At 40.2% G+C, this 23,390-nt stretch overlaps 1 gene segment (V, D, J or C); it reads right to left on the reverse strand.

The window, feature by feature from the left end:
- Positions 1-8,669: 8,669 nt before the first annotated feature.
- On the reverse strand, positions 8,670-20,916 carry LOC131518066 (immunoglobulin heavy variable 3-33-like). The segment is given in 3 exon segments: positions 8,670-8,735; positions 20,477-20,769; positions 20,871-20,916. Coding segments are annotated over 3 exon segments (405 nt in total).
- Between the last annotated feature and the right edge of the window lie 2,474 nt (positions 20,917-23,390).

Genomic DNA, 23,390 nt, shown 5'->3' on the forward strand with positions numbered 1-23,390 from the left:
GTACTTTGTGAATTTGACTATGATGTGCCTTGTTGATGGTCAGTTTTTGTTGAATCTAATGGGAGTCCTCTGTGCTTCCTGGATTTTGATGTCTGTGTCTTTGCCCAGGTTAGGAAAGTTTTCCACTATGATTGGCTCACATAACCCTTCTACCCCTATTTCTCTTTCTTCCTCTTCTGGGACCCCTATGACTCTGATGTTCCTTTTTAATGAGTCACTGATTTCTCTAATTCTTAAATAATGCTCTTTTGCCTTAATCCTCCTCTTTTTTCTGCTGCATTATTCTCTATAAGTTTGTCCTCTATATCACTGATTCTCTGTTCTGCCTCATCCATCCTTGCCACAGCTGCATCCATCTGTGATTGCAGCTCAGTTATAGCATTTTAAATTTCATTCTGGCTATTTTTTCCTTCTTTTATCTCTTCAGAAAGGGATTCTAATCTATTTTTGACTCCAGCTAGTATTATTATTATCGTGATTCTAAATTCTGGGTCAGATATCTTGCTTGTGTCTGTGTTGGTTAAATCCTGGCTGTCATTTCTTCGTGGTCTTTCTTTTGGGGTGAATTCCTTCGTTTTGTCATTTTGAAGGGAGAAAAGTAATTAATGAAGTAGAAAAACTGAAATAAAACAAATAAAATTACAAAAATATTAAAATGAAAAATGAAAAACACACACACACACAAATCAAATAGCTAATGGTAGATCCTAGGTGTGTTTTGGTTGGGTGTTGAAAGTGGTTTAACAGATTAGAGAAAAAAAAAACGGGGTGGAAATAAATAATTTGAGAATTTGAAAAAATGAATACAATGAAGTAGAGTAAAATGAGGTGATGGGAGTAAAATAGAATTTGAAAAAAAATACACAAAAGTAAATAATATAGTAGAAAAAATTAAAGAAAATATTTTTAATAAAAATTAAAAATAAATACGAATTTTTTGTTCTGTATTTAAGAAAAAAGAAAAGAAATGAAAAAGAGAAAAAAGATAAAGAAAAAAATAAATCATTTGATAATTTGAAAAAGTGAATATACTGTAGTACACTAAAGTAAAATGATGGAAATAAAATAGAATTTGAAAAAAAATACATAAAACTTAAAAGCATAGTAATGAAAATTAAATAAGATTATTTTTTAAATATTAAATTTATTGTCAAATTGGGTTCTTTACACCACCCAGTGCTCATCCCAACAAGTGCCCTCCTCAATACCCATCACCCACCCTCCCCTCCCTCCCATGCCCCATCAACCCTCAGTTTATTCAGTTTTTAAGACTCTGATATGGTTTGACTCCCTCCCTCTCTAACTTTTTTTTCCTTCCCCTTCCCCATGGTCCTCTGTCAAGTTTCTCAGGATACAAATAAGAGTGAAAACATATGGTATCTGTCTTTCTCCATATGACTAGTTTCACTCAGCACAACACTCTCCAGATCCATCCACATTGCTACAAAAGGCCACATTTCATTATTTATCAATGCTAGGTAGTATTCCATTTTGAATAGATACCACAATTTCTTTATCCATTCAGTAGTTGATGGACATTTAGACTCTTTCCATAATCTGACTATTGTTCAAAGTGCTGCTATAAACATTGGGGTACAAGTGCCCCTATGCATCAGTACTCCTGTATCCCTTGGGTAAATTCCTAGCAGTGCTATTGCTGGGTCATAGGGTAGACCTATTTTTAATTTGTAAGGGACCTCCACACTGTTTTCCAGAGTGGCTGCACCAGTTTGCATTCCCACCAACAGTGCAAGAGGTTTCCCATTTCTCCACATCCTCTCCAGCAGCTATAGTCTCCTGATTTGTTCATTTTGGCCACTCTGACTGGTGTGAGGTGACATATGAGTGTGGTTTTGATTTGTATTTCCCTGATGAGGAGTGATGTTGAGCATCTTCTCATGTGCCTGTTGGCCATTTGGATGTCTTCTTTAGAGAAGTGTCTATTCGTGTTTTCTGCCCATTTCTTCACTGGATTATTTGTTTATCAGCTGTGGAGTTTGATGAGTTCTTCATAGATTTTGGATACTAGCCCTTTATCTGATATGTCTCTTGCAAATATCTTTTCCCATTCCCTTGGTTTCCTTTTAATTTTGCTGATTGTTTCCTTTGCAGGGCAGCTTTTTATCTTCATGAAGTCCAAATAGTTCATTTTAGGTTTTAATTCCCTTGCCTTTGGAGATGTGTCAAGTAAGAATTTGCTGTGGCTGAGGTCAGAGAGGTTTTTTCCTGCTCTCTTCTCTAGGGTTTTGGTGGTTTCCTGTCTCACATTCAGGTCCTTTTTCCGTTTTGAGTTATTTTTTGAATGGTGTAAGAAAGTGGTCTGGATTCATTCCTCTGTATGTTGCTGTCCAGTTCTCCCAGCACCATTTGTTAAAGAGACTGTTTTCCATTGGATATTTTTTCTTGCTTCACCAAAGATTAGTTGGCCATACATTTGTGGGTCCAAGACTGGAGCCTCCATTCTATTCCATTGGTCTATGTGTCTGTTTTTGTGCCAATACCATGCTGTCTTGATGATTAGATCTTTGTAGTAGAGGCTAAAGTCTGGGATTGTGATGCCTCCTGCTTTGGTCTTCTTCAATATTTGGCTCTTCCGGGTCTTTTGTGGTTCCATACAAATTTTAGGATTGCTTGCTCTAGCTTCGAGAAGAATGCTGGTGCAATTTCGATTGGGATTGCATTGAATGTGTAGATTGATTTGTGTAGTATTGACATTTTAACAATATTTATTCTTCCAATCCATGAGCAAGGAATATTTCTCCATTTCTTTGCATCTTCTTCAGTTTCCTTCATAAGCTTTCTATAGTTTTCAGCATACAGATCTTTTACATCTTTGTTAGGTTTATTCCTAGGTATTTTATGAATATTGGTGCAATTGTGAATGGGATCAGTTTCTTTATTTGTCTTTCTGTTGCTTCATTTTTAGTGTATAAGAATGCAACTGATTTCTGTACCTTGCTTTTGTATATTGTGACATTGCTGAATTCATGTATCAGTTATAGCAGACTTTTGGTGGAGTCTGTCGGGATTTCCATATGTAGTATCATGTCATCTACAAAAAGTGAAAGCCTGACATCTTTGACAATATTGATACCTTTGATTTCCTTTTGTTGTCTGATTGCTGATGGTAGAACTTCCAACACTATGTTAAACAACAGCAGTCAGAGTGGACATCCCTGTCGTGTTCCTGATCTCAAGGGGAAAGCTCTCAAATTTTCCCCATTAAGGATAATATTAGCTGTGGGCTTTTCATAAATGGCTTTTATGATTTTTAAGTTTGTTCCTTCTATCCAGAGTGTCTTGAGTGTTTTTATTAAGAAAGGATGCTGACTTTTGTCAAATGCTTTTTCTGCATCGATTGACAGGATCATATGGTTCTTATATTTTCTTTTATTAATGTGATGTATCACATTGATTGATTTGAGAATGTTGACCCTGCCCTGCATCCCAGGAATGAATCCCACTTGATCATGGTGAATAATTCTTTTTATATGCCATTGAATTCGATTTGCTAGTATCTTATTGAGAATATTTGCATCCATATTCATCATGGATATTGGGCTGTAGTTGTCTTTGTTGCAGGGTCTCTGGTTATGAATCAAATTAGTGCTGGCTTCATAGAATGAGTCTGGAAGTTTTCCTTCCCTTTCTATTTTTTGGAACAGTTTGAGAAGGATAGGTATTATCTCTGCTTTATAGTCTGGTAGAACTCCCCAGGGAAGCCATCTGGTCATGGACTCTTGTTTGTTGGGAGTTTTTTAATGACTGATTCAATTTCTTTGCTGGTTATGGGTCTGTTCAAGTTTTCTATTTCTTCCTGTTTGAGTTTTGGAAGTGTGTGGGTGTTTAGGAATTTGTCCATTTCTTCCAAGTTGTCCAGTTTGTTGGAATATAATTTCTCATAGTATTCACTGATAATTGCTTGTGTTTTTGAGGGATTGGTTGTAATAATTCCATTTTCATTCATGATTTTATCTATTTGGGTCACCTTTTTCTTTTTGAGAAGGCTGGCTAGAGGTTTATCAATTTTGTTTATTTTTTCAAAAAAAAACCAACACTTGGTTTCATTGACTGTTCTTCTGTTTTTTTTTTTTTTTTAGATTCTACATTGTTTATTTCTGCTCTGATCTTTATTATTTCTCTTCTTCTTCCGGGTTTGGGGTGTCTTTGTTGTTCTGCTTGTTTCTCCTTTAGGTGTGTGTTAGATTTTGTATTTGGGATTTTTCTTGTTTCTTGAGATAGGCTTGTTATTACAGTATATTTTTCTCTCATGACTGCCTTTGCTGCATTCCAAAGCGTTTGGAGTGTTGTATTTTCTTTTTTTTATGTTTATTTATTTTTGAGAGTGACAGAGACAGAATGCAAGTGCATTAGGGGCAGAGAGAGAGGGAGGCACAGAACATAAAGCAGGCTCCAGGCTGTGAGCTGTCAGAAGAGACCCCCAAGTGGGGGTCGGACTCACAAGCTGGGAAATCGTGACCTGAGACACAGTTGGAATCTCAAGTGACTGAGCCACCTCGGCGCCCCTGGAGTGTAGTATTTTCATTTTGGTTTGTTTCCATATATTTTTTAATTTCTTCTTTAATTTTCTGGGTGACCCACTCATTTTTAATAGGCTGTTTTTTAACCTCCATGCTTTTGGAGGTTTTCCAGACTTTTTCCTGTGGTTGATTTCAAGCTTCATAGCATTGTGGTCTGAAACTGCGCATGGTATGATCTGAGTTCTTTTATACTTATGAAGGGCTGTTTTGTGACCCAGTATGTGATCTATCTTGGAGAAGGTTCCATGTACACTCGAGAAGAAAGCATATTCTGTTGCTTTGGGATGCAGAGGTCTAAATTTATCTGTCAAGTCCATCTGATCCAATGTATCATTCAGGGCCCTTGTTTCCTCATTGATCCTGCGTCTAGATGATCTATCCATTGTTGTATGTGGACTGTTAAAGTCCCCTGCAATTACCACATTCTTATCAATAAGGTTGCTAATGTTTGTGATTGTTTTATATATTTGGGTGCTCCCATATTCGGTGCATAGACATTTATAATTGTTAGCTCTTGCTGATGGATAGACACTGTAATTATTATGTAATGCCCTTCTTCACCTCTTGTTACAGCCTTTAATTTAAAGTCTAGTTTTTCTGATACACAAATGGCTAGTCCAGCTTTCTTTTGACTTCCAGTAGCATGATAGTTATCCATCCCCTCACTTTCAATCTGAAGGTATCCTTAGGTCTAAAATGAGTCTTGTGTAGACAGAAAATAGACGGGTCTTGCTTTTTATCCATTCTGATACACTATGTCTTTTGGTTGGAGCATTTGTGCACTTACATTCAGTCTTAATATGGAAAGATGTCGGTTTAGAGTCATTGTTATATCTGTAGGTTTTATGCTTGTAGTGATGTCTCTGGTACTTTGTGGTCCTTGCAACATTTCACTTATAGAATCCCTCTTAGGACCTCTTGTAGGGCTGGTTTGGTGGTGATGAATTCTTTCCATTTTTGTTTGTTTGGGAAGACCTTTATCTCTCCTATTCTGAATGACAGACTTGCTGGATAAAGGATTCTCGGCTGCATATTTTTTCTGTTCATCACATTGAAGATTTCCTGCCATTCCTTTCTGGCCTGCCAAATTTCAGTAGATAGGTCTGCCACTACTCTTATGGGTCTCACTTTGTAATTAGAGCAAGTTTATTCCTAGCTGCTTTCTGAATTTTCCCTTTATGCTTGTATTTTGCCAGTTTCATTATGATATGTCGTGTAGAAGATCGATTCAGTTACGTCTGAAGGGAGTTCTCTGTGCCTCTTGGATGTTAATGCCTTTTTCCTTCCCCAGATCAGGGAAGTTCTCAGCTATGATTTGTTCAAGTACACCTCCAGCCCCTTTCTTGCTCTCTTCCTATTCTGGAATTCCCGTGATACAGATATTGTTACATTTGATTGCATCACTTAGTTCTCTAATCTCTCCTCATACTCCTGGATTTTTTTTATCTCTCTTTTTCTCAGCTTCCTCTTTTTCCATAATTTTATCTTCTAATTCATCTATCCTCTCTTTTGCCTCTTCAATCCGTGCTATGGCTACCTCCATTTTATTTTGCACCTCATTTATAGCATTTTTTGGCTCCCCATAACAATTTATTCATCCCTTGATCTCTGTAGTAATAGATTCTCTGCTGTCCTGTATACTTTTTTCAAGCCCAGTGATTAATTTCATGACTATTATTTTAAATTCATTTTCTGTTACATTGCATAAATCATTTTTGATCAGTTCGTTAGCCATCACTACTTCCTGGAGTTTCTTTTGAGGAGAATTCTTTCATTTCATCATTTTGAATTTTTATTTTTTTTAGCGTTTATTTACTTTTGAGACAGAGAGAGACAGAGCATGAATGGGGGAGGGTCAGAGAGAGAAAGGGAGACACAGAATCTGAAACAGGCTCCAGGCTCAGAGCTGTTAGCACAGACCCCGACGTGGGGCTCGAACTCATGAACTGTGAGATCATGACCTGAGCTGAAGTTGGATGCTTAACTGACTGAGCCACCCCCCATTTCATCATTTTGGATAGTCTCTGGAGTGGTGCATAACTGCAGGGCTCTTTCCCTGTGCTGTCTGGAGAAACTTGTGTTGGTGGGCAGGGCTGCAGTCAGGCCCCATGTCTGCCCCCAGCCCACCACTGGGGCCACAGTTAGACTGGAGTGTACCTTACCTTCCCCCCTCCCAGGGGCAGGACTCACTGTGGAGTGGTGTGACCCTTCTCTGTGTTGCTTGCACACTTCCAGGCTTGTGGTGCTGCTTCAATGCGATCTGGCATATTAGCCGGGCTGGATCCACAAGGTGCACAGTGGCAGGAGGGGCAGGCTTAGCTCGCTTTGCCATCAGTGGTCCCCTGTGGGAGGGGTCCTGAAGCACCGGGAGGGAGGCAGACCCGTTAGAGGGATGGATCCACAGAAGCACAGTGTTGGGTGTTTGCACGATGCAAGCAAGTTCGGTGACACGAACTGGTTCCCTTTGGGATTTCACCCGGGGATTGGGAGAGGGAGATGGAGCTGGCCAACATCTTTATTCCCCACCAAGCTGAGCTCTGTCTTCCGGGACTCATCAACTCTCCCTCCAGGTGTCCTCTTGCTCTCCCTGCTCTCGAGAGCTGTTAACTTTTAGCATCCCAGATGTTAAGCCCTGCAGGCTTTCAGAACTCACAGAGTCTGGCCCCTCCAGTTTTGCAAGCTAGACTTTGGGGGCTGTGCCATGCCAGGCCGTCTGCCCCTCCAATGCCATGGCTCCCTCCCGACCATCCATATAGCATGCACCGCCTCTCTGCCCTTCCTAACCTCTTCTGTAGGCTTCTTGTGTGTGCTTGGCTCTGGAGAGTCAATTCTGCTAGTCAACAGGAAGTTTTCTGCATTATTTAGGCAGATGTGGGTGGAATCTAAGTGATCAGCATGATAAGGTGAGCCCAGCATTCTCCTACACCGCCATCTCCCCCTCTCTCCCCAAATAGGAATATTTTGAATAGAAATTGAAAGTAAAAATGAAGTTTTGTCTCTTGCTCCCAAAACACAGGCTATAGGACTTCCAGCCAGGTATCTGAATGGCCTTGCTGTGGTGAAGTTCCTTCTTGAGAAATACTACCTCAGAGGAGATGTAGCATCATGAGAGATGACCTTGAGAACCTTGGACAGGAGCCAGCACTGCCCAGAGTGCAAACAGCAAGACAGGCGCCCTTAGGGTGACCTGGCCCTCTGCCAGCCTCATGCCCCTGCTCAGGGACATCTTACAGTGAGAATGGATAAATGGAGGATCCTCAGCAAAGCCAGATCTAGACCATCTGACAGAATGTTATGCCCAGAATTTGTGATCCCCAAAGACCACCAGGGAGCCAAGTCCGATGCAAAAGCAAAGAGTCTTTATTGGAGCTAGCTCGAGCTCAATCCCCTACCTGTACCGATGCAGCGGTGAGATACGGGAGAGAGAGAGAGGGTTTTCCAAAGCATAAGGGTTTTATAATGATCATGGCTGGGGAAGGGTCGTGGCCTCAGCTGATTGGCTGGGGAAGGATAGAACAATGGCTGCCAAGGTGTGGCCCCAGTTCAGCAATTATCAGCATCACCCGGAACTTGTTAAAAATGCAAATGTTGGGCCTGGTGGTCACAGACCTACTGAATCAGAAACTCTGGGGTTGGGGCTCAGCAATCTGTGTTTGAAAAAATCTTCCAGGAGATTCTGATGCACCTGAAGTTTAACAAACACTATGTCTGAGGATCTCTAACATGTTTGGGCTCAGTGTATACAGAACATTTCTTACTGGTCACCTATCAACCATTGGATGTCAGCCTTGTTGTGCTATATGAATACCTAGCACCAAACACCATCCCCAGAGACTCTGATTAATTGGTTTGGGGAGGGGTAAAATGCTCCCAGGTCATTCTAAGCCTGGACAGGTTGAGGGCTCCTGCCTCCAGCTCCTACCTGAGAGAAGCCCTCCTTCTTCTACTCACACTTTCCACGCCTCTCACACTCTCCTTCCTCCCACCTCAGACTTCGGAAGAATGCATCAATCGGTAGCCTGCTTTCTTAGAAAACATAAGTTACTCAAGGGAGGATGCGTGGTCTGAGGTTTGAGCAGGAACTTCTTTCTGTGGCCATGTCGGGGACATAGTCACTAGTCAGGCGGCCTAGGTCTGCTCTTTCAAGAACAGAGGGTTGTACTGGGTGGCCAACACCCTACACCTGGGGGCCACCTGTGGGGTTAGGTAACAGTTACAGGGTGTGGCATTGGGTGACCCTGCACATCCGTTCAGCTGGGGCACATGTGGCAGAGGCGGGTTGGCCATGGTCAAGAGTGCTCACATGGACATGGGTAGGGACTTGGACCCAGAGACATGGCTCTATTCAACAGATTCCATCTTTCCTCCAGCTAGTGAATATGGGATATGCAATTTTAACACCCTGAACTTCTCTATCAATTCCATGTCCTGTGGTACTGCTGGGTCACTTTCTATGGATGACTACTTTTCCTCATTATGGAGACTGATGCTTCCTACTTCCTTGGGATGTGGAAGTAGACATTGTCAATTTTACCTTTGTACGTATTGAAAAACTTTGTTTTTTAATTTTACATGTCCTATTCTGGTTGGCTGTTAGTTTGCAAGCCATTTGATCCTTTTTTTTTTCTTTGAAGCTTCCGCTGAGTTTACTGAAGAAACATTTCCCAGTATTCTGTGTCATGATTGGTGAAGTACAAGGTTGTATTTCAGTTTTTTCTGATGCCATCTGGTGAGAACAGAAAGTACTGCTGAGCATGTGTGAGCCTCAGGGGATTTCCCCTCTAATCCCTTACTGTGGTTCTTTCCTGGAATCTGACAGTCTTCTCCCATGCCTGTGAGGTTCTCTCTTCAGCTGGAGATGCAGGGGAGTTGAGGTTACGTTGGCAGCTTGCACCATGGAGGCTGCACATAATTGAAAGATGGTATCGACCACGCAACTCCCTTGTTTAAGTACCGTCTAGTCCTTTAAAACCCCCTGGATCAGGCAGAAACCCTCAGAGTTGGCTTTTGGAGAAGAGTCTGCATTTTCCCCAGGTGGCTGGCCCCCTAAATAAAGCTCAACTTCTTTTCCCACCAAAAGTAAAACTTTGAACATTGACCTTTTCAGCAATACGCAGCTGAATTTGGGTTTTGATAACAATAAAATGGAGAGTGGAATGGCAGTTTCCAGGGGCTGGCAGGGAGGGCAATAAGGAGTAGATCTCAAGGACTATGGTTTTCTGTTATGCAAGATGATTAAGTTATTGAGGGCTTCTCCACAATTTTACACCTGTAATTAACAATAATGTACTGTACGGTTAAAATTTTGTGAAGAGTGTGGGTGTCATGTTCAGTGAGATCTTACCACAATACAAAAGTGGAAGATATGAGTTTTGCTTCTCACATGACAGTAGGCTGAACTGCATGGACACGCTCTCTACTGATAATGTGAAAATAATTTAAAATCATTTACATAGTTTGAATACTAACCCTGAGGATATGTCATTTACAAATATCTTCTTCCATTCCATAGGTTGCCTTTTAGTTTTGTTGATCGTTTCCTTCACTGTGCTGAGACTTGCTATTTTGAGGTAATGTGTATATACATACACACACACACACACACACACACATATATATATAATTATATATTTTAATATATATATATATATTTATTTATATAATTTATATGTATAATTTTCTTGTATTATTTTAATTTAAATTCAAGTCTGTTAACATACAGTGTAGTACTGATTTTAGGGGTAGAATTTAGAGAACCATCGCATACATATAACACCCAGTTCTCATTTCAACCAGTGTCCTCCTTAATGCCCACATGCCATTTAGCCCACCTCCCCCACTTCCACTCAGTTTGTTCTCTGTATTTAAGAGTGTCTTCTGGTTTCCTCCCTCTCTGTTTTTATTTATTTTATTGTTCCTTTCGTGTGTTGTGTTTCTTATATTCCACTAATGTGTGAAATCATAGGATATTTGACTTTTTGTGACTGACTTGTTTCACTTAGCATAATACACTGTAGTTCCATCCACCTAGTGTAATTGGCAAGATTTTATTCTTTTTGATAGCTAAATAACATTCCATTGTATATATTTACCACCTCTTCTTTATATATTCATGTGTTGATGGATATTTGGGCTGTTCCATGATTTGTTGTTTTTGTTGATAGGGCTGCCATAAAGATTGGGATGCATGTGCCCCTTCGAATCAGCATTTTGGTATCTTTGGATACCTTTGATATCCTTGGATAAATGCAATTGCTTGATCACAGGATAGTTCTGTGTTTAATATTTTGAAGAATCTCCAGACTGTTTTCCAGACTGGCTGCGCCAGTTTGCATTACCGTCAACAGTGCGAAAGGGTTTCACTATTTCTGCATCATTGCTAACATTTTTTGTTTTCTGAATTGTTAATTTTAGTCATTGTGACAGGTGTGAGTTGGTATCTCATTGTGGTTTTTATTTATATTTCACTGATAAAGAGTGCTGTTGAGCATCTTTATACGTGTATTTTTGCCATCTGGATGTCTTATGGAATAATATGTATTCATGTCTTCTGCCCATTTTTTCACTGGATCATTTGCTTTTTGACTGTTGAGTTTGATAAGTTCTTTATAGATTTTGGATACTAACCCTTTATCTGATATGTCATTTGTAAATATCTTCCCCCATTTTGTCAGTGGCCTTTTAGTTTTGTTGATTTGTTCTTTGCTGTGCAGAAGCTTTTTATCTTGATGAGATCCCAATAGTTTATTTTTGCTATTGTTTGCCTGGCCTCTGGGGACATGTGTAGTAAGAAGTTGTTCCAGCCAAGGTCAAAGAGGTTGGTGTCTGTGTTCTCCTCTAGGATTTTGATGGTTTCCTGTCTCACATTTAGGTCTTTCATTCATTTTGAATTTATTTTTGTGAATACTGTAAGAAAGTGGTCCAGGTTCATTACAAGTTCACGTTGCTGTCCAGTTTTCCCAACACCAGTTGTTGAAGGGACTTTTTTTCCATTTGATATCCTTTCTTGCTTTGTCGAAGATTAGTTGATCATATAGTTATGTGTCCATTTCTGGGTTTTCTAATCTGTTCTATTAATCTATGTGTCTATCTTTTGCCAGTATCATACTTTCTTGATGACTACAGCATTGTAATATAGCTTGATATCCAGAATTGTGATGCTTCCAGGTTTTTTCTTTTTCAAGATTTCTTTGGTTATTTGGGGTCTTTTGTGGTTCCATGATAATTTTAGAGTTATTTGTTCTAGCTCTGTGAAAAATGCTGGTATTATTTGACAGGAAAGTGAATTATTTGCAATGAATGTCTAGATTGCTTTGTGTAGTATCATCATTTTAACAATGAATTTTCTTTTAATCCATGTGCATGGAATATTTTTCCATTTCTTTGTGTCTTCTTCAATTTCTTCCATAAATGTGTCAGATTTTTCAGAGTACAGATCTTTTACCTCTTTAGTTAGGTTTATTTCTAGTGTCTTATGCTTTTTGGTGTAGTTGTAAATGGGATTGATTTCTTGATTTCTCTTTCTCCTGGTTCATTATTGGTGTATAGACATGAAACAATTTTTTATATGTTGATTTTGTATGCTGCTGCAAGTTTACTGGTTTATTGTATCTTTTCTGGCGGTTTTTTTTTTTTTGGTGGAGTCTTTCAGATTTCCTATATATAGTATAAAATTCAACTCCAGAACTGAATAATCCTATTAAAAAATGGGCAGAAGACATGAATAGGCATTTTTCTAAATGTCACATACAATTGGTCAATAATCACATGAAAAGATGCTCAACATCACTCATCATCAGGGAAATATAAATCCAAACTACAATGAAATATCAACTCACACTGGTCAGAATGGCTAAACTCAACAGCCAAAGAAACAACAGGTGTTGGTGAAGATGCAGAGAATAGTATCCTTTTTGCAGTGCTGGTGGGAATGCACACTGGCACAGCCACTATGGAAAACAGCATGGAGGTTCCTTAGAAAGCCAAAAATATAACTACGTTATGATCGAGCAATTGCACTACTAGGTATTTACCCAAAGGATACAAATATACTAGTTTAAGAGAATTGTACCTCTATGTTTATAGCAGCAATATATATATATATATATATATATATATATATATATATATATATATATATATAATCAAGCTATGGAAACAGTCCAGCCCAAGTATGCAGTATGCATTGATTAATGAATGAGTATGAGTATAGAATATGTGGTATATCTACACACACATACACACACACACACACACACACACACACACACACACACTGGACTACTTCTCATCCCCAAAAGGAATGACATTTGCCATTTGTAATGACATGGATGGTGCTAGAGAGTATTATCTTTACTGAAATAAGTGAGAGAAAGACAAATATATGATTTCATTCATATGTATAATTTAAGAAGCAACTAATGGGCAAAGGGACAAATAAGAGAGAAGAGGCAAAGAAATAGACTCTTTTTTTCAATGTTTATTTATTTATTTAGAGAGAGAATGGGAAGTGGGGCAGAGGCAGATGGAAAAAGAATCCCACGGAAATTCTGTGCTCAGTGCAGAAACCAAAGTGTGGCTCAGTCTCAGGATCCATGAGATCAAAACTAGAGCCCAGATCAAGAATCATGGGCCTAACCCATGGAACCATGTAAGCACAAATAAACAGACTCTTAACTGTAGAGACAAAATGGACGGTTGCCACAGGGAAGGTGTGTGGAGGGATAGGGAAGTGGTTGATGGGGATGAAGGGGGGCACTCATACTGAGCACTGGGTGCTATGTGGCAATGGTGAATCACTATTTTATACCTGAAACTAGTATTACATTGTATGTTCACTAACTGGAATTTGATTAAAAACTCATGTATTATAAAAAATAATGTACTTATTGGGGCTCCTGGGTGGCTCAGTCGGTTAGACGTCCAACTTCGTCCCAGGTCACGATCTCACGGTCCGTGAGTTCGAGCCCCGCGTCGGGCTCTGGGCTGATGGCTCAGAGCCTGGAACCTGCTTCTGATTCTGTGTCTCCCTCTCTCTCTGCCCCTCCCCCGTTCATGCTCTGTCTCACTCTGTCTCAAAAATAAATAAACGTTAAAAAAATTTTTTTAAATAATGTATTTATAGTGCCTGCAAATGGCCTTGTTGGCATACAGCCCATGAAGAAGCATTTATTCCAGAAAATATACTACCAGAAAGAACACCTAGAATATTTGAACTAAGGTATTTTCTTTTCCTTCCCCACCCCAGCTCAGAAAATGCAAACTCCACAGCAAGTAGCTGGGACTATAGGGGTGTGCCACTGTGCCTGGCTTCAACCTCCACTCCAGACTGTTGTAGCCAATACACAGGGTTCCTGGTGCCCAGCTCCTGTTCATAGGACTCTTTCCCAGAGGGGCAGGATGTCAGTGACCCCAAGCTGTTTTCTGTTAACGCCAAACCCCAATAGGTGCCAATGATATGTGGGACTCACTCATTGTGTGCAGCCCCACTCCTAGGATGGAAGCTCTGCACTGGGCACAGTCCACTGGGATGCTGGGAGCCTGGTCGCTCCAGATATGACTTATATGGCAGGGGTCTCATGCCAGTAGGAAAAGCAAGCCAAAAAGATGTGAAGCTGTCACCCCCGCTTAAACTGAGCCCTGTTTCCAAACTGAGTGAGGAGAGAATCTTGTTTGTCCCCAACTGTAGCTGCAGACCGTAAAAAGCATATAGATGGATCTTGTTTTCTTATCCATTCTGTTATCCTGTGTCTTTTGATTGGGGCATTGAGTCCATTGACATTTAGAGTGAGTACTGAAAGATATGAATTTATTGACAATATGATGCTTGTAGAGTTGGAGTTTCTGATGGTGTTCTCTGGTCTTTCTAATCTTTGTTGCTTTTGGTATGTATGTATGTATGTATGTATGTATGTATGTATTTATACAGATATATTTTAATTTTTCTCCCCTCAGCTAGTCCCCCTTAAAATTCCTTGCAGGGCTGGTTTAGTGGTCACAAACTCTTTTAATTTTTATTTGTATGGGAATCTTTTTATCTCTCCTTCTATTTTGAATGACAGCTTTGCTGGATACAGAATTCTTGGCTGCATATTTTTCTGATTTAGCACACCGAATATATCCCGCCACTCATTTCTTGCCTGCCAAGTTTCTGTGGCTAGGTCTGCTGCAAACCTGATCTGGCTTCCCTTGTAAGTTAGGGACTTTGTTTCCCTGTTGGTTTTATGATTCTCTCCTTGCCTTAGTACTTTGTCAATTTGACTATGATGTGCCTTGTTGATGGTCGGTTTTTGTTGAATCTAATGGGAGTCCTCTGTGCTTCCTGGACTTTGATGTCTGTGTCTTTTCCCAGGTTAGGAAAGTTTTCCGCTATGATTTTCTCACCTAATACTTCCATTCCTATTTCTCTCTTCCACTTCTGGGACCCCTATGATTCTCATGTTGTTCCTTTTTAATGAGTCACTGATTTCTCTAATTCTTAAGTCTTGCTCTTTTGCCTTAATTTCTCTTTTTTTCTTCTTCATTATTCTCTATAAGTTTGTCCTCTATATCCCTGATTCTCTGTTCTGCCTCATCCATCCGTGCCACCAGTGCATCCATCCATGATTGCAGCTCAGTTATAGCATTTTTAATTTCATTCTGGCTATTTTTTACTTCTTTTATCTCTACAGAAAGGGATTCTAATCTATTTTTGAATATTTTTAGCTAGTATTCTTATTGTCGTGATTCTAAATTCTTGTTCAGACATCTTGCTTGTATCTGTGTTGGTTAAATCCCTGGCTCTCGTTTCTTCGTGGTCTTTCTTTTGGGGTGAATTCCTTCAGTTTGTCATTTTAATGGGAGAAAAGGAATTAATGTTGTCGCAAAATTGAAATAATAAGATAAAATTACAAAAATATTAAAATTAAAAATTAAACACACACACACACACACACACACACACACAGAAATCGAATAGATGATGCTAGATCCTAGGTGTGTTTTTTTCTGGGTGTTGAAAGTTGTTTGACAGATTAGAGAAAAAAAAAGGGAGGGAGAAAAAAAGGAAATAATTTGATAATTAGAAAAAATGAATACTCTGAGGTAGAGTAAAATGAAATGAAGGGAGTAAAATAGAGTTTGAAAAATATACACAAAAGTAAAGAATATAGTAGAAAAATTAAGGAAAAATATTTTTAATAAAAATTAAAAATAAATGTGATTTTTTTCATTTTCTGTATTCAAGAAGAAAGAAAGGAAATGAAAAGGAGAAAAAAAACATAAAAAAAGGAAAAAAGGAAATCTTCTGAAAATTCAAAAAGTGAATACACTGTAGTAGACTAAAAGAAAATGATGGAAGTAAAATAGAATTTAAAAAAATTACATTAAAGCAATCAATATATTAAAAAATTAAATAAAATATTTTAATAGAAATTGAAAGTAAAATCAAGTTTTTCTCTTTCTGCTTTCAAGAAAAATAACAGAAACGAAGATGAGAAAAAAAGAAAAAGAAAAAATAAAAAGGAAATTGTTTGGAAATTTGAAAAGGGAATACACTGAAGTAGACTAAAATCAAATGATAGAAGTAAAATAGAATTTGAAAAAAAAATTACACAAATGTAAAAAATATAGTAATAAAAATTAAATAAAAATGTTTTTAATAAAAATTGATAATAAAAATGAAGTTTTTCTCTTTCTGCATATGAGAAAAAGAAAAGTGTAAAAGAGAAAAAGAAAAAAAAGAAAGAAAATTGACTAGATGAACCTGCTAACAGATTGAAGCAGGACTGAAATTACTTCGTTATCCCCTAGATGTCAGTCTATGTAGCTCTTTACAGTCAATAAACTAAGCCAGGGCAGTGAGACTTGTGTTCCTGAAGAGACAAGTTGGACCACTTGGGGGTGGGGGGCTCAGTGTAACGGCTCTGCTCTCCACTAAAAGGCGCTACTAGCCCCCTTGGGTGGGTTGTTGAAGTACTTGTAGCTGCGAATGCACATGCTCAGTAGAGGTGACAATGGCACTACCCAGCTATCCAGTCTTCTCCCGGATCAGCAATCGTGCACCTGTCCTCTGTCTTCAGCTCTCGTCCACTCCCCGCTCCTTCACTCTCTGTACAGGGTCCCAGGCCACACCTCTCTACCAAGTTTTGTCTCAGATGCGACTGTTTTCCCCGGCCCCTTACGTCCAAAGGACTGTGGCTTTGACCTGTTCTGCCCCTCTGTGGGAGGGTCTCACCGAGCAATGGCCGAATGAGCAATGGCGAATTATTTGCTGCACCCAGGAATGCTTGCTGGACCCTGTTGTTGCTGGTGCCCCGAGACTGTGGCCAGGTGCCAGCCCGACCCAGAAAAAGTTTGTGAGAGAGTGTAGCAGCAGCATTTCAGGGATTATGGAAAATCACAACACACGACTGGCACCAGGCTTCACCCTAAATGACCTTGTTCCAGCACCAGTGAATGTGGCCGTTTTCTGGGGTCTGCTGGGAGCAGGTGGCTTTGGCAGTCTCCACCAAATGTCCTTCCAGCAGTGGAACCGCCTCTCTCCGTGTGGCCTGAGAACACCCCAGACCCAACTCTGTTCCTGGGATTCTCCCTTCCCACCAGAGCACCTCTAGGTATCAAGCTAAGAGTTGCAGCCTTTGCGCTCCCCTTGTTTACAGTCTTAGTAAGATTTACACACTCTCCTTTCTCCTTTCTCCCTTTTTAGTTTAGTCCCTGTGGCTGTTTCCAGTTTTCCAGTTTCTCTCCAGCTGCTTTTGGGGAGGGGTGCTTTTCCTGTATTCTCCCCCACTCCCCAGGCTCCGTCCTCTTTCTGCCCACAAAAGCACCTCCCTTCCTGCAGCTTCTTGCTCCCCAAGGTCACCTCTCTGCACCACATACTTGTTGAATTCTGTGGTTCAGGTTGTGCAGATTCCTGTGTTAATCCTCAATCAGTTTTCAAGGTGTGTAGGATGATTTAGTGTTGTTCTGGCTGTATTTCATGGACACGAGACACACAAAAATCTTCCATGTTGTTCTGCCATCATCAATTCCCCCATTGACTGCCTAATCTTCAACTGAGCATTTGAGGATATCTTGCCACTCCCTTCTTGCCTGCAGGTTTCTGTGGACACTTCTGCCGTAATCTTTTTTTATCTTCCCGTATTTGTTAGCAAACTCTTCTGTCTTCGTGCTTATAGGTTTTTTTTTTTATCTGTGTATTTTGTGAATTTTACTATGTTATGTCTCAGAGTCGGCCTGCTTTTTTTTTTTTATTTTAATGGGATTTCTCTGTGATTCATAGATCATCTGTTTCCTTCACCATTTAGTGGAAATTTTCCACTCTAATGCATTCAGATAAAATTTCTCCCCTTCTTTCCCCCTCTCTTCTTCTTCTGGGACTCCTTTGAAAAGAATTTTATTACACTTTATGGAGTTGCTGAGATCCCTAAGTATACGTTTGTGAGGCAATATTTTAATTTTCCTCTTCTTTCCTGCTTCATTTCTCACATAATTTTATCTTCCATGTCACTTATCATTCATCTGCTTCTTTCTGCATTGAATTCATTATATCCAATCAGTTTCATATCTCAGTTACAGGATTTTAAATTTTTCAGCCTGACTGGGATATAGGTCTTTTCCATCTGCAGTCAGGGTATCCTCATGTCTTCTAGGCTTTCCTCAAGCACAGCTAGTATCCTTGTGATAGTTTTTAAAAGTTCTGTCTCCTTATGATATGTTTTAAATTCTGTTTGAGGCAAATTATTTATATGTGTTTTAATTATATTCCTGGCAATGTCCTTTTATTGTTTTTCTTATAGAATGAATTCCTCCATCATGGTGTATGTCTATGTCTCTGCTTTCTTAAGTGTTTTAGGAAAATCCTGTCATGTTTTCTGCTTCTAGAGTAGTGTATTTATTGAGAAATGTTTCCATACTGTTGAGGACCTGACATTCTGGAAGCATTTCTTGCATGTGCTGTGTACACTGTGCTGTCATGTATTGGCTGCTCTGTCCCTCAGGTCAGTCCTCTGCAGAGTTCTCCTTGCCTCCAGGAGAGAGTTTTTCAACTTTGTCCATAGTGTTGTGAGTTTTAACTAGGTGAGTTTGGTCTCATTATTAAAAGAGGCTAATTCCTATCTCCCCTCTAGGTGAAGCTATTCCTCACTATATGGTCAGTAGACTTGGTGCCTGTGGGGGTATATGGTGGTCTTTGGAGGGAGGGATGCAATGTTGGTATGGGTTCCAGGCACTCTTTCCCTAATAAGGAAGCACCTGAGGAAGGCAAGGTGGGTATAGCTTGGTGTCAGTAGCTCAGTATCTACTGGGGAGGTGCTGTGCTGCTCACTGAATTCTGTCCATGATAATTGGCCTGAGGAAATATTGGCATCAGCTCCCCCTTTAGTCCCTGCAGTTGGAGTTCCCAGCTGCCCCTGTTCAGGAAGCCTTCACACAGGGAGAAAAATCTGTACTCATGGGTCCCAGGCTTGCTTCAGAACCCGGCCTTCACCCTGTCTGTGTCCAATCCATTGGCCCACCTGGCAGCTCAGGGCTCTTACGTTTTATCTCAGGAGCTCTAGCTGGGTTTGAATACACCAAATTGTATACTCAATATGACAAGGACCCCACTGATCCTCTGGGAGATTGTCTCGCTGTGCCGTGGCTGGAGCTGGTTATCCCACAAGGGCAGTTGCATGAACACTAGGGGCTTGGAGTTCATGGTGAGGAAAAACAAAAAGGCAGCATTCAGTTAGCTGCTCTCAGCAGAGGCTCCTGTGCTAATGACCAGGGCAGTGCAATGGTGCCTGTCAGCTCTCCTGCCCCACAAGAGACAATGTCCTGTCTCCCAAATAGGGGATCTTCAAACCGCAGCAGTCCCTATGACCCTCGGGGCTCCTCCACGGGAGCACAGCTATGCTCACCCAGCTCCACCACAGTGATGGCATGGAATTCTAAATCTTCAGTCTTTTAACTCGACATTTACAGCAGGTTGACATGTCATGATTACCTTTATGTGTCATCTTGATTGTGTCATGGGTGTCCAGATTCATGACTGTTTCCTGTGTATGTCTGTGATGAGTTTCCAGAAGAGATTGACATTTCAATCCATGGTTTCTTTCTTCCTGGGCATCACCCATTCCATCATAGTTCTGAGTAGAATCCACTGCAGAGGGAGGAAGAATTCCCTCATTTTTACTTCCCATGTGCTTGTTTGAACTGAACATTGGTCTCCTCCTGCCCTTGTTCTTAGAGTTACATCTTCAGCTCTGCAGGTTCTGAGACTAGACACTAGTTCAGAATCAGGCGAGAATTACACCACTGGTTTTCCTGGGTCCCCAACTTGTGACGGTAGATCTTGGGAAATCTCAACATATTTTGTCTTGGAAACCAATGTGCTTTGGGTTCTGTTGCTCGAGGGAATACATCACTAATACATGGAGATGATTTATCTCTTGTTTAGAGGAATTGAATAGAGCTGTAGCTCATTTAAAGTCCTGAGTAGCAAAGTGCCATGAAGGAAGTGTCACGTTGTTTGATTGGGACAATGGCTGAGTGAAGATAATGGGGAGCTGTGGGAGCTTGTGGTCCTGACTGCACAGGGAGTGCATCTGGGACTCATGTAAATGTTCAGCTATTGTGCCTCAGGAAATCTGTAATTCACTCATGTTGAGGGACAGGAGTAAGCAATGCAAACAATTGTGTCTTTGTGCATGTTAGGGTAGTTTTCCTATGACAACAGTGAACTAATTCACACAGGTAGTAGGGAAACACAGAATCCTGTGTCCAGAGAGGCTCCCTGGAGAAACTGCTGTGTGGACAGGAAGCCCCAGACCCTGAAAGGAAACCTGCCTGCAACCTCCATCTTCACCTGCTCCTGGCAACACAAAGCAGAATTGTGCATAGTGCGCACCTCCTGATGGTGCTGATCCCCTCCTGCAGGGGGGTTTGTGTCTGGGCTCCCAGTGAGGTCCCCTCACCCTGTCTCTTCCACAGTAATATGTGGCCTTGTCCTCGGCCCTCAGGTTGTTCATCTGCAGATAGAGGATTTTCTGGGTGAATCGGCCCTTCACGGAGTCTGCGTAGTATGTGCTACTGCCATCATCATAAATATATGCGACCCACTGGAGCCCCTTTCCTGGAGCCTGGCAGACCCAGCTCATTCCATAGCTACTAAAGGTGAATCCAGAGGCTACACAGGTGAGTCTCAGGGACCGCCCAGGCTTCACCAGGTCTCCTCCAGACTCCACCAGCTGCACGTCACACTGGACACCTGAAGACACAAGACACCTTGGTCAGGAAACTGTCACACATCCACTGTTTCTCACTCATATCCACTCACATACTCTGTGTCTCTCATTCACCATGAATTACCTTTTAAAAGAGCAAGCAGGAACACCCAGCCAAGCACAGACTCCATGGTGAGGTGTCTGTTCTGTCCTGATCAGAGAATGGGAACACCTGGGACTCCCGGGGCTGTGGCTCCTCTCCCAGCTGCAGAGTCTGGGATGGGCTGGTTTTATCAACACAGAGAGGACCCCATTTGCATGTGCTCTGACATATACATCAAACCCAAGACTTAGATTTGATTCTTTCAAAGTGAATGACAATGTTAGGGACGCACTTGTAGTTTAGTTTGTGTAGATGGTGCTGTGACAATACAAATAATTCCAATCAGTGAGCACAGGTATATTTGCAGGCGTGTGTGCATTTTTCCAGGTCTTTCATCAACAAAGGTCGTTTTCACCCTACAAGTGTTTTACATATTTTTGGAAGTTTAATCCAAAATTCTTTATTCTGTGTCATTTTCACTTGCATAATTTTGTTATTTGTTTTGCATATATTTCCATGCTGGTGGGTACAATCACAGGTGCCTTTTTGTTGTTGTTGTTCATTTTGTATCCTGCAATTTCCCTCATTGTTAAAAGTAGTTCTAATTTTTTTGTGGTATCTCAAGTGTTTTGTTCTGTTTAAGATCATGTCATCTGCAAACACGTAATTTTTCTTACTTCCTACTGATTTAAATGTCTTTTATTTTTTCTATTCCCTATTTTTTCTGGTTATGTCTTCCAGTTGTAGGAGAAGAAAGCTTTTCCCTTCTTTTCTTCTGGGACTTAGCCAGTGTAAGGATTCAATTGACATAAGACATATCTACAGGAGAGACTAAATTTCATTTTGTAAGTGCATGGCCTTCCTAATGATATGACACCCAGAAAAGGACAAAGCAGGTGGCACTTGTGACTTTCAGACAAAAAAATATTGGATTTGGCAAGAGTTAAGTTTGGGGTATTATGTTAGTCACCAAGTAACTAGGCTTGTTTGCACAGCCTTCTTGTCCCTGTGTTCCTTATTCTGGTGCTAAGGATGGTTCTTCCATCTTGGTACATGGAAGGGATATTTATATCCTTCTGTCAAGGGACGATGGAGAGTCTTAGTGTACTTTGACTATTTCTGAAGTGACTTTCACCCAAATAAGCAGTGTGACAAGATGACATAGTTTGAGGTGGCATATGTATTCTTCACGTTACCATGGGGAATACTTATGTTAGGGGTGACCATCATTGCCTGGCTCCTGATTTGACAGGAAAGCCTTCTGCATTTTACCGTTCAATATGCTGTCAGGTGTCGGCTTTTCATAGTGGCCATGATCATGTGGAGGTAATTTCCTTCAGTTCCTTTTTAATTGGGTTCTTTTTAAATGATGAACATGTGTTGAAATTTGTCTAATTTTTTAAAATCAATTAATATTAGCTTTGATTCAATCATTCTCTCTGGTAATGGAGGACAACACATTTATGCATCTGTGTATGTTGAAGTATCCTTGCATCCCTGGAGTGAATCACACTGGATTATGTTGTATGATCCTCTCAATGTTCTGTTGAATTCAGTATGCTCACATTTTGTGAAGGAATTTTGCATGTATGTTCATTTCAGAGAGTGACCTGTAGTTTCTCTTCTTCTGGTGTCTTTCTTTGGTTTTGGTGTGAGAGCAATGCTGTCCTCACAAAATGCATTTGGGAGTGCTGCTTTTTATCAGTGTTTTGTAATAGTTTGAGAAATATTGGCATTAATTCCTCTTTAAATACTTAGTAGAAGTTTTAATAAAGCTATGGACTCCTATGCAGATTATTTGGAGGGTGAGGTTTTAGATAGAGAAATCTTATTAATTTTTCTTTTGTTCATTTTGTATTTTTCCATGAAACAGTCTTGGTGGACTACATTATGGCATAAAGTGTGTAAATTGTTCCTGGTGATCTGTTTGCCTATAAATACCTGTTTTTCTTTAATGATCCTTTTCATGTCTTTAGTTCAGTTATGTCTCCTCTTTCAATTCTGATTGCATTTGTTTGAGTCTTCCCTATTTCCCCAGGCTACCTATTTGTTTCAAATTTTACTTACTTTTCCAAATACAAATTTTTATGTAATTGATTTGTTTTCTGTATTTGTGATTGTCTCTATTTTCTGTCTGCTTTATCTTTTTATGTTATTTTTATGTTTATCTTGTTATGTCAATAAAAATGCCAATGAGTGTTTTAAGGAATATGAAAAATATGCTAATTCCTATGAAACCACACAACAAATGGAAGCAACAAAACAATCATGAAGCGTAGAGAACGTGGAGACATCACACTTCTCTCTTTCTAAATATATTGCAGAGGTACATTAACCACAACAGTGTGCTTCTGGCATCAAATGAGACATATAGACCAGTGGAGCAGATTACAGGGCCCAGAGGTAGACGTTTGCAAATGCAGTCAGCAAATCCTCCACGAGATTTCCAACAATGAGCAGTGGGGATAGGATAGTGTCTCTTAAACATGGTGCTGATTAGGGGCACCCATGTGGCTCGGTTGGTTAAGCATCCTACTTCCACTCAGGTCATGATCTCACGGT

The sequence above is a fragment of the Neofelis nebulosa genome, chromosome 7 (assembly GCF_028018385.1).
Source record: "Neofelis nebulosa isolate mNeoNeb1 chromosome 7, mNeoNeb1.pri, whole genome shotgun sequence".
Taxonomy (NCBI): Eukaryota; Metazoa; Chordata; class Mammalia; order Carnivora; family Felidae; genus Neofelis; species Neofelis nebulosa.